Below are 11,962 nucleotides of genomic sequence, written 5' to 3'. Positions count from 1 at the left end.
TTTTGTATCATTATTAATATATGCATGATTATAATTTAATTTATTACTTATTGGTTTGAATTTAAATTTACAATTATGTGTGTATTTGTGTTTCAGTGCATTTCACACACGTGTCGCACGTATGGAAATGAGGATGACGACGATGAGAACTGCTTGGTGTATGGTCATGATGATGATGACGAGACACAGACTACTTAGTATCTGATCCTCTTTCAAAACAGTATCTGATATCCCTTAGATTCTATGTTCTAGGGTTTTGGAAAAAAATTTAAACAATTATTCTGCTGTGGGAAAACTTGTAGTGTGTTTGTAACTAAATATATTTTATTTTGTGCGTCTATGAACATTTTGTATATCTAGTTACTAAATGCAACAAAGAGACTACAAAAGTAATATAAAAATAACCAATTAAAAGCTCAACATATTTTTGAATATTATTTTTCAATTTAGCGACGTTTTACATATTATTTCGTCGCTATATTAGCAATGGTTATTCACAAAATCTGTCTCTAAAAGCGACTTATATTGGCAAAATTCGTCACTAATAGCGACGAAATATTATGTTTTTTAGCGACGAATTTTATAATAATGCGTCGCTAATACCGACGTAATTAAGAATATAATTCGTCGCTATTAGCAATGTTTTGATATTAAAAGCATCGTTATTAGCAACGCATTTTTATATGAAGATAGTCGCTGTTAGCGACGTATTTGTATATGAAGATCATCGCTATTAGCGACATATATGTATATGACTATAGTCGTTATTAGCGACTTTTTTTAAAATTCGTCGTTATAAACTAACGACGAAAGAAATAAGGACACTTTCATAATTAGTCGCTAATTTGAAATTAGCGACGATTTTTTACCTAAAAAAACGTCGCTAAACATCGAAAATTTTTGAAGTGGATCGTACAGTAGAATCGCGAAATTATATTTTATTTTGTGTCTTTTTTAAAAATTAAATTAATAATTTAATTAATTCATATTTATAATTATCTAATTAGATCAAATATTTAGAATAAAAGATGCAATTTGAAAATCTATTTACTAAAATTTATCTAATAATTTTTATCATAATATTTTATTAATAATTATATGATATATCGTATGATGTTCTTCTTTTAACAAAAAAACTTGAAGCATTATCATAAACATTTTAATATTATATGATTTAAGTCGAATATTTATTGTATATTTAGATATAAATTTCTAAATAGCATTTTTTAAATAAATAATCACTTTTTTGTGTTTTTTTTAACGAAATCTTGAAAACGAAAAAAAAATCGGAATTTATTCTCCCTACCCGAGAGATCCCGAATATTCGTGGTCCGAAATATTCAAGTATCGAAATATGTCCTGTTCGCGTTCCCGAATATTCAGGTCCCAAAATTTCAGAATTTTTTCTTATTTATTGTAAATTTAAAAAAAAACTTGAATTGAAAAAAAAAAATAGACGAGTTGAACATGTAAAAATTGGAGGCCAAAAATTGTTTTTTTTAAAAAAAATTAGATTAAAAAATTGAAAAGGAAAATTGGATGAATTATAAAATAAAAAATAAAACCAATTTTGTTTTTTGTTTTTTTTAAAGAAAGAAGAAAAACAAAATTGTTGAGTTAAAAAATTAAAAAAATTACAAAACTTGAGGGAAACAAAAAGAGAAAACAACCCAAAAAAAAAAAAAAAGGTAAAGGCATGTGGGCTGTGGAGGAAACGATGCCCTCCACAGCATCCCCTACTGTGGGATCCCCCACAGTAGGGGATCCAAATCCCAAAAAATATAAACTACTGTGAAATATCTGCATCATCTATAGCATTTCATTAAATTTCGGTTATGATTTTTACGGTTTTGTGGTCATACAAATTCTAACATTTTGATATTAATACTAAATAAATATTTTGTACTAATATATATCTTGATTAGATTATGTATCCATTATTTGAGTGCGAGCATACATTGAGCTATGAAAATATTATTTAATTTTAGTTAATGCACATAGATCATAATAATACATAAAATATCAATTATTACTTTTGTTATACATGACATGTAAACATTTATGTCTTGAAACTGCGACTCCATTTCATGTTACGATGAAGTCGCAGTTTTACTTACCATATAAGTGTAAAGATTTATCATACAATGAAAAACGTAACTTGCTCATCAATTGTAGAAGATAACGTACACTTCATTATCTGAATTTGGTAGTCGCAGAAGTAATCGGAAACACATGATCAGAAGTTCCAAAAAAAATGAAAAAGAAAAGCAGACTGATCATTTGTAAGTTCGATCCATATATATGGCCTCTGAGAGGTATACAGTTGGAGCATGCACATGCAAATGCAATTACTACGAGACACCAAAAATGGCTTTGGAAATTAACTATTGTTTTAATCAATAATTGGATAAGAGGCAACCATGGCTATCCCGCAAACCCCTTCCTTATCACCAATATCTCTCTCGAATTTCACGTATCCCCCTTCGCCCCATGCTGCGCCCCAAGAGTTCTTCACGAGCCAGTATTTTTTCCCGGCCTCGCTTTTTCCGTATCCAACAACTGTGACACCATGATTTAGATGAGTTCCACAGTACTCAGCCGTATATATGCCGCCTGCGTAAAACTGTAAAGCTAGTCCACTGGCATCAATGGCCACAGACACAGGTTGCTTCGTCACCGCTTTGAGTAACGCCGACTCGTCTTTAGACGGCACTTTCTCAAATCCAGTGATCTTTGCCACTCTTGAGGATTCCTTTTTGTTGTTACACACGCCATTTTCTCCTTTGTATGGATAGTTGGCTTCTGTCGAGAGGCCTCGATGAATTATGAATTCGAACGCTTCGTTCATATAACCTCCGCGGCACCCATGATTCATCTTGTTGGAATCACAATCCACGAGTTCTTGTTCGGACAATGACACCAGCTTCCCCGTTTTAATCCCGTGGATCCCTTCCGTGGCTGCAACTGCTGAAAATGCCCAGCAAGACCCTGTACGTGCGTATATGCATGCGTGCATAAGTTTTCGAGTAATTTTCAGAACGAGATATATTGTTATAATTGTTCCACATTAAATAATAAAACTAACAAAGAGTTTGGTTATAAACCTTTGAGACAACCACGTCAAACTTTTTGGGATGAACACCTCATGGATTTATAACCTAAGAGAGATTTCAATTGTTTTCATGAATTTATAACTCTGATTTAATTTTTATATATGTCTCACCGCATGTAAATTGATTCTTCACCGCAGTGACAGCTCCTTTCTTCCTCCAGTCGAGGCTTGAGGGAATTGCGGTCACATTTTCATGCCTAAAGTAGTCGGTGGCCGAAAATGTCTCGTGGGGATCAGATGATCTAGTCCTGTATCCGCCACGAGAAGCGTGGAACTCTTGGTTTGAAATATCTGCGAATTCATTGACGCCAAGTTTGTAAGACTTGGTTTCGTCAAGGTTGGAGGATTCGATGAACTCCACATTGTGCTTGAATATTTTGAATCGCTTCGCCTTTTCGACGTCGTCTTCATATACATGGCCATATTGTTTCATCCATTGCTCGTGTCTCTCCGCCATGTTTCCGCCCGGAACGCTTCTGGATGTTGCTAGAGATGAATACATCCCAAGAATTACACACACAAATGCAAGAAAAATGATTTTGCTGAATTGGAAAGCCATATGTATTATATCAAACCTTATATTGTAAGATGGAGATTATGAACGGGCGAGAATTGAGTATTTATAGGTTGTGAATTCCTTGCATATATGTATTGATCATTTGATCGTGATTTATGGAACGAGTCTCGAGGGGCTAGATTTGAATCAAGATCCCGCAAGTTTTGACTTTCACTTAAATTAATTGTCATTTATTAATTTCCCATTTGTAACTTTAATTCAATTTATGGTAATTCATTGTTCATCCATGCATGTAACTTCATTTCAAATATAATTGTATTATTATATTTATTTTTATCGATATTATAATCTTAATTTTATTTTTAATAATAATTTTGTTTTATATATGCTTGATTTTTATTCGTAATACTATTATTTTATTTTATTTATGATATTTTGATAAAAATTAGTTATTTTTTACATTATGTAAATAATCAAACCGATTTACTAATGTCAACTAGGTTATTTTAAAAAAAAAATTAGGGGTGAGCATTTGATTTGGATAATACATGATATTTGGACAATATTTCCACGTACTTCCTAGTTGTTATATATAAAATTGTTAAACAGAGTCTAAATAGTAAGTATAAGTTTCGATATTTTTATACTAATTATATTATATTTTTAAAATAAAAAATATTATCTTTTAAATTGTTTCCGAAATTTGGTTAATTTTGTCCCTGTTTTTTTTTAATATTATTGTTGTTTTTTATTTTATCGTATTGTTAATTTCAAAATTGTTAACATTATTACTATTATTATTATCAATTTATTTCATATGATTTATTATTATTCTTTATTAATATGCTAAGTTTTTTTATTTAAATAATAAAGATAGTAATATTTATAAAATTATAGAAAAAATTTAAAGTGCACAATAAATCTATCTCAAATAATCCCGTACCCTATAATTAAAATTTATGTAAATAATAACATTTTATAAAATTGAATCCGGCCCCTGTTACTGTTACCATTTTTGTTATCTAAAAAATTTATTTGATATTATTTAATTAAAAAGCCCTGGAAATTAAAATTAATATCAGATATTTTTGTAGGAAAATTAATATCAACTCTCAGTTGAGGCCTTGAGAGTTTGAGGGTGTCATATACGAAGCACAGACTTGACCGCAGAAACAGAAATTCAACCCCCAAATCGGAGGAGGGGAAGATTTCAAGGGTTTAAGGGAATTGCATAGTTAAAAATAAAAAAAAATTATCCAGCTGAATTCGCGATGGTTGCGCCCTCTACTTGGTTCCGATACATTGCCAGCAAACTGGACTATTCCGTCTCTGTCAGCCGAAAGGTGAGTCCTTAAGCTAATCGTGGAGTGTTCCTTTTTTTGTATTCCTTTGTTTGTTTCGAAATGGGTTTTTGTATTTTCATGTTATTTATCCTGATATAAGTTTGTGGGCATTTGGGATTTTTTACAAATTCTGTAAAGATTGTTGTTTTAATTGGTATCTGTGAAAAGTGATATTATGTTGGTGGATAAGACAATAGTGAAAAGGGTTCCTTTGCTTGGTTAGCTCGAAATTATGGAACCCATTCCGTGGTCAGAAACTTGGGGAGAGGAATGTTATTATTCCTGAGAACGCTAGCTTGTTAAAATTTTAGATATAAATCAACATATCCTTTGAAACTCCATTTGATTTCTAGCTTATTATTTTCTATATTAAGCTTCAAATTTTTAAATAGTTGTAACCAGATAAATTAAGGGAAGCTGGTTCCCCGGTTCTATTCATCAATCACTTTTGTGGGTTGAAAAATATTCAGTATTCCCGAAAGGCTTCAGTGATATTTTGTTTGAAGCCTTTAGGTTAAGCAACTTGCTCTTCCCTTCTCTCTCCTCAGGGGTCTGTTCTCATGGTTTTTCGGTTTTTATTTTTGTCAATGCTATTGTTATAAATCCTTATCTCCTAGCATATAGCTTGTTCGTCTCTTTGTCATTGTCTCCTGGGTCTTACATTGTTCGCATAGAAGAGCCTGGTTGGCTGGTTCTGAGTTCTGATGACACTAATCTTTCGAGAGTTTGGTGTGTGGGCTTGATGTATTGGTTACTGCAATTTTGGTAAGAGTTGAGGAAAATCTATGAGACTTGAGGTTAACAAAAGTGGTGTATAGGAATAGGAGTGTACAAGGTTGGCCGTTAGAGCTAGACTGGAGGAGAGCTATGTAGGCATTGTATTCTCTTTTATGTTAGCTTGTTAGGAACATATTGTATCACTCAATATTTAACGTCAACTCTGCTCCAAACGGTTGTGAGAGTTGTTGCTTTCTTTTTGCACGAGGACTTCTGTTATATATTTGTATCAAGGTCTTATTATTAGGTATTTGCTCTAACTGTTCTGCACATTATAGAACATGTACCTTTAACTGTTCTGTTATATCACCCTGGAAATTTTAAGTTTGGTGTTTAAGGATGTTTGGTGTAAGTTGCTTTGATATAATCTTCTGCACAGATCTATGTAGGAGGTCAAATTGCAGACACTGAAATATTTGATACAATATGGAAAAATCTTTTCCAAGGAAAGTTGACATTTTTGCATTGGAACAAAGGAGAGGAAATGGCATCAACCATAGGGACTCAGGGGGGAACTCTTCTCGTTCGGAAAATTCCAGCTGCTGATCCAACGTAGGTTTTATACAAAAATATTCAGTGTTTTTTCGTTTATTTTATTTCTGTATATTGGTATTGGACATTGGTAAAATTTTCTAGTTCATTAGTGTATCAGTCATATTGTTTCCTACTTTATTTTTAATGGATATTGGCCGGTAATATTTTTCTACATATGCAGATTTAACTTGACCAAAGGGGTTTGATGTAAAATACTGTTGCATCTTAAAATATAATTGGGATTTAAATTTCGCATCGTCCTTTTTTCCATTAATACATGGATTGAGCTGGAACTGACATTATAGAATTTTCTAATTTTCCCTCCTGTGACAGCATGTCTTGATTCTTATGTGTCATGGTTTCATATATGTTTGAAGTCAGAATGTTAGACTTCACATTTTGGTCATGAGGTTTGAAGAAAGTGACTGCACCTGAATGTTTTTTGACAGGAGAGTCTATGTTGGAGATGTGGTGGTCCTGAAGGATCCCTTGAACGTAGACAAGTATCTTGTGAGGAGGCTGGCTGCTGTTGAGGGATTTGAGATGGCTTCTACCGATGAAAAGGATGAGTCTTTTGTCCTCGAGAAGGATCAGTGCTGGGTTCTAGCCGACAATGAAAGTTTAAAACCCAAGGTATGTGTTCCATTAGAAATCAAATAATGCATTAGGAATTAGATTTGATATTATTTAGATTGTACCACTGCATAAACTTTCATCTTTGTGTGGAGGAGGTGATTGTGATCCAAATTGAAAGGGATTAATTGAGTTTTAGCAACTTGGGCTGGATAGAGGTCTTCATAACCAATTTATTATCTCATACCTGGATTTCTATCATTCAAAAGCCATCATGTCCTTTGTGCTCAAATGGTTCTTGCTTCTTTATCTCGCCATGATTATTAGATTTTTATGATGCGAATGGGAAATGTTTAACATGGAAAATATGATCGACGATAATCCTGTTTTCTGGGCTTGTGCAGGAATCCTATGATAGCCGAACATTTGGTCCAGTTACCATGACAAACATAGTTGGCCGAGTCATATATTGTCTGAGAAATGCTGTTGATCATGGACCTGTAAATAACAGGTTCGCAATTCTTTTTATATACTCTTGACACTCGGCGTTACCTATTGCCATAGAGCTTAAGATTTACAGCTATGGAACTTTATTCCAGCCATTTTAGCGAGAGGGAGGATTCACATGTTTTGGAAGTAGAACTTGATGTCGATGAAATGGCGAAAAATCATAAAGCATAGATTCGTGCCTCTGAACCATTCGTTGCTCCGCGCAAAGATTTTGTTGAATATCCTCCTTGTCTGTCAAGTTTTCAGCATGAAATAAATGTAGCACATCATCTTGACGATAATTTTACTTAGCAAGGAGGCTTGCATCGAGTATTGTGTTTATATGTACTTCGAGACTACTGTGGTTTAAGATGTTGAACTTGGAAGGTTTTTTGTTGACTTGAGCGTTGGATAATTCTTTTCTTTTTTTTTTTTCGGTTAAAAGTGTATTTGCCAAAGAAAAGAAAACCTTTCTTTTGGGGAAGGTAGTCGCGAATTGCAATACCAAAATGATCATGTGACTCAGAAAACCTCCAGAATCCCCCGTTCACTTTCAAAACACCTGTCGGGGCGATTGCCAAGTTCTCACTTGGGGTCGCTTAACGCCTCTAGGATGTTCTGAATATTTCTCCAGTACTATCTGTTCGGGCGATGACACCGTCGGGTTACGCTGCGTGGCCATGGAATATCACTTGATTTATATCAAACCGCAGCTCCAATTCCAAACAAATCAAAAGAAATTTCTCCAAATCAATTCATGTGCTTTTCTCAACTATCCAGTTGAACTAGTCACCGAAAGAGCCTGCATTCGCAAAAGAAACTTGAATATACTTGAGATGTTTTTGCTATTTTTCACAAGGTCAACTGATGACCCTATACAATTTTTTTTTAAGGAATTTATGAAACCAAATAACTAATGCTCCATATTCTAAAAAAAAAAATAGTAATAACAAATAGTCTTCATTCAACCATTGCATTTTTTCAAAAAGTTTTTCATTCAACCAAAAACAAAATAAAGAAAAAAAAATCCTAATGCCCTTCATAATTTGGATATTGGGAGTTCCTCTGTCGTAAAATCCAATATCTCTGGGCTCAATTGAAGTATTTGCAATTTATTTACAAATATTATAATTTTAATCAAACCGATTTTATAAATATTGGATGTTTAAATTATTGTCAAATTGAAATATCTCGAATGAAAATGCCATCTTTCTATTTATAAATAAATAATTATAAATGAGAGGGGAAAAAATGGTGCTATGGGCCAGAGGCCTAAAATGCCAGCAAAATCAGTACGTGGGCCAATATTTTGAAGCCCATTTGTTATCCTTACCTTACATGGGGAAATTCCTTGCCTCACACAGTAACATAAACACGCCATTGAAATACCACTGCCATCGTTCGTCACGGGTCGACCCACGTAAATTCTACGCTGCCGTTTGAAGAATTTCCTCGTGCAGCTTCTGGGCATGTCGCATCATTCCGTTCCGTTCGTTTCGAAGATTATTCCAGGTAAACGTTTTGTTTAGAAATGCACGATTGTGTTTGTGCAAAGCATTTTATGCATGTATTAAGTATTTGCTCTCAAAGTTTCGTGCTTTGGAATAAATGCCTGCTTATCTGGTTTCTTACCCGGTATTGTTCGTTTTTGTTTGTAAATGAATTTATGGAGACACGAAGTTTGCCTGGATTGTGTTTTAGAGTGATGCTCGTCATCTGTTTGACGAAATGTTTGTGTGAATGCGTTCCACTGTTTTCGGTTATTTATGTGTATGGTTGTGTGTATGAAGCTGTGCCGTGGTAGTGGAGATGTTACATGGACTATATCTAATGCTGGTTTGAGCATTGGGATGGAAGGGTGTTTTTATTGCTATCGATATGATTTTATGGTGATAGGTCCTGTTTTTAAATGGTGATTATGACTGCTGTTGTGGAGGCAGGTGGAAAACCCATTTTGCCTGTGAAGAAACTCGGAGTTCTTGCTCCCTTGCTTTGGCTCCACAGTCATTAACTCGGTTCCACTGGCAGTATAGCTTGTGTAATGATCCTTGTTGTGGGCTATTAGTATGAGACGGTGCTTGTAGTTGTAGTTTATGGCATTCAAGGTCCATAATGGATAAATGTTTGGTTAATCTTTCTGGATTCAACTTATCCTTAAATTGCGCAATTCTTTTATCAGATCTGGCAAGATTGTAAAGATTCTGAAATTATATTGTTTATTAAGTCAATTTTCTAATTTTAATTTTGTAAGAAAATATATTCTTTTTTTATATTACTTGCTCAGGAGTCTTTAACTTTTGGCTTATTCATTATATTTTTTGCCTCTATATCCTCCCTCTAGGTATAAAGTTGTAGCACAACAATTTGTGTCTGCTCAATTATTTATATCTTTGATTGATTTGATGATAATATTTCAGTGGCCAATATTGAGTTGAAAGATCCGATAACGTTGTTTTACAACTGACTTTACCATTGCAACCTGATTGAAAATAATATTTTGTATTTGGTTGCAATATTTTTTTCCCAATTTTTGCAGGATAAAAAAATGATTTTAGTTCGTTTCGGTATTAGTTTCACGCAACTGAGTATTGAAAGAATAAGATTTATCTCACGAGCGACATACCAATTTGTTTGTGTTGAGGCCACTTTTGCTTTTGCATTCATCATTTCCTAACTAGAAATTAATGGTTTTTCAGAAATGTTTCTTAATCTCAATGCAGGATATGTGCCACATGATGGTAGGTGTCAGACCTACTCTGGGGTGTCTGGAAAAACAGTGGGAATATTATTCAACTCTTCTCGTGGTGACTACAAACTCAATTCTGATGTAAGGTGTTTATCATTGAGACACACGTCTAGGCACACATCTTCTGTATGTCATGCAAGTCCTGGCAATTATCAGAGAAATTCAGATTCCTTTAACCGAAAAAGACCAGGCTTTTCCCGCAATAGGAATAGGCACATTGAAGAGAGAGATGGGTCCGAAGATCTTGAAGCATCTGAAACAGTTCCATCAAAAAATGGACGACCGTTACCTTCTGTCTCTGGAAACCAAAAGTTTCAGGGAACTGCAACTCCTGGCCCTAGAGAAAAAGAGATTGTGGAGTTATTTCGAAAGGTGCAAGCACAACTTCGTGAAAGAGCAGCGATGAAGGAAGAAAAAAAGGTGGAGGAATTACGAGGAAAAAGCAAACAGAACGAAACGGTTGATTCTCTACTCAAGCTTCTAAGGAAACATTCGGTTCAGCAAGGCAAGAAAAGCACCAACGGCGCTAGAAGTAAGGAATTCATTCTTGATGAACCTGAACATGTCTCGTTAACTGAAGAGAGAAGCACAAACATCTCAGATTATGATCATAGTGTGAAACATAAGACACAAGAAAGCCCAAGCCCACTCCGTAGCAGGCCAAAATCGAACTTCCAAAAACGTTCACCGGTCCCTGAAATCAAGTTCCAGCCCAAGGATTCTGATGACTTTGTTACTCCGATCTCGCCGGGCAATCTTGATGGTAATACAAAAGGGATGACGTTGGAGGTCGAAGCTGAAAGCAGTCTTGAACTAAATATCGAATCTGATTTTGATTCTGAATCTTATGTGGAGCCACTCTTTTCAGAAGGAAACGTGCTTGATGAGATGACGGAGGATGAAACTTCTGATATTTACAGTGGTGAGTTTCTAGATGCAGCAGAAGCTAGCAATCTCAGTGCAATGAAGCTGACTGAATTGAAAGCTCTTGCCAAGTCTCGTGGCATGAAAGGATTCTCGAAGTTGAAAAAGTTTGAGCTTATCGAATTGCTGAACGAGAGCTTGCTCTGACGTTGTCTCCGTGTGTGGGGGGGAAATAGCCACAAGTTTTCAATGCTGAGATTTTTCTCATGTTTCTCTTAATTTTCTCGTTAGTTTGTTCTTTTCTCCAACATCCCCTGTAACTTTTCACGCCCTTTTGATTCTGGAATCATGTTACTTTTGTTTTTCTGGTGATATTTGTTTCTAGTTAATGAAACCCCTGAAACTTTGAACACAACGTAAGTATCGGTTGGTTTATTCGCTTGCTCTCCCATCTATTCTATGAAAGTTCTATTTTGTAATGAGCCAAGCCCCATAACTCAGCCCGGCGGGATGGGTTTAGACCTGGCCTAGCGGGTCCACAAGCGGGTGTGGGATGGGTCTCGGGTTTGTTCAAACATGTCCCAGACCCGCCTGCCAAGCCAAAATATACCAATATATAAATATATATAAATATATAAATATAAAATATATATGTATATATATTATTAATGATATAATTGTATTTTTTATATTAAATAATTAATATTTTCTCCATATTTTAGTTTATATAATATAAGAGTTTCTTTCAAGTGTTCACCTACTATGTCCACCATCATGCCCACCAATACCAATGATGTGGCACTATTCTATTGGATGTGATAAAGATGTGATAATCTGTAGGTCCAATAGAATAGTGCCACATCATTGGTGGGCATGGTCATGGGCATGGTAGATGGGCATTTGAAAGAAACTCTATAATATAATATAATATTTTGAGATTGAAATGATTTTATTTGATTATCATAGTTTTTATATGAAAATATATCATTGCAAATTGTTTTTTTATT

The 11,962-nt window shown here is 34.4% G+C and overlaps 3 protein-coding genes across 3 annotated transcripts; 2 read left to right on the top strand and 1 right to left on the bottom strand.

Moving 5' to 3' along the window:
* Positions 1-2,392: 2,392 nt before the first annotated feature.
* Positions 2,393-3,671, bottom strand: LOC140878616 (senescence-specific cysteine protease SAG39-like). Its single transcript, XM_073282234.1, has 2 exons — positions 3,224-3,671; positions 2,393-2,988 (listed from the first exon to the last, which is right to left on the bottom strand). The coding sequence occupies exons 1-2, from the start codon at positions 3,669-3,671 to the stop codon at positions 2,393-2,395; spliced, it is 1,044 nt and encodes a 347-aa protein (XP_073138335.1).
* Positions 3,672-4,669: 998 nt separating this feature from the next.
* Positions 4,670-7,749, top strand: LOC140883860 (mitochondrial ATP-independent inner membrane protease subunit 2-like). The gene is made up of 5 exons (XM_073290458.1): positions 4,670-4,972; positions 6,129-6,301; positions 6,733-6,916; positions 7,261-7,367; positions 7,456-7,749. The coding sequence occupies exons 1-5, from the start codon at positions 4,901-4,903 to the stop codon at positions 7,535-7,537; spliced, it is 618 nt and encodes a 205-aa protein (XP_073146559.1). The 5' UTR covers positions 4,670-4,900; the 3' UTR covers positions 7,538-7,749.
* A 969-nt stretch (positions 7,750-8,718) lies between these two features.
* Positions 8,719-11,391, top strand: LOC140882839 (rho-N domain-containing protein 1, chloroplastic-like). Its single transcript, XM_073289054.1, has 2 exons — positions 8,719-8,857; positions 10,066-11,391. The coding sequence occupies exons 1-2, from the start codon at positions 8,815-8,817 to the stop codon at positions 11,160-11,162; spliced, it is 1,140 nt and encodes a 379-aa protein (XP_073145155.1). The 5' UTR covers positions 8,719-8,814; the 3' UTR covers positions 11,163-11,391.
* Positions 11,392-11,962: the final 571 nt, after the last annotated feature.

Source organism: Henckelia pumila, chromosome 2 (genome assembly GCF_033568475.1).
Source record: "Henckelia pumila isolate YLH828 chromosome 2, ASM3356847v2, whole genome shotgun sequence".
In the NCBI taxonomy this organism is placed as follows: Eukaryota; Viridiplantae; Streptophyta; class Magnoliopsida; order Lamiales; family Gesneriaceae; genus Henckelia; species Henckelia pumila.
The sequence above is the reverse complement of the archived record's forward strand: the minus strand, read 5'-3'. Positions and strand labels throughout refer to the sequence as shown.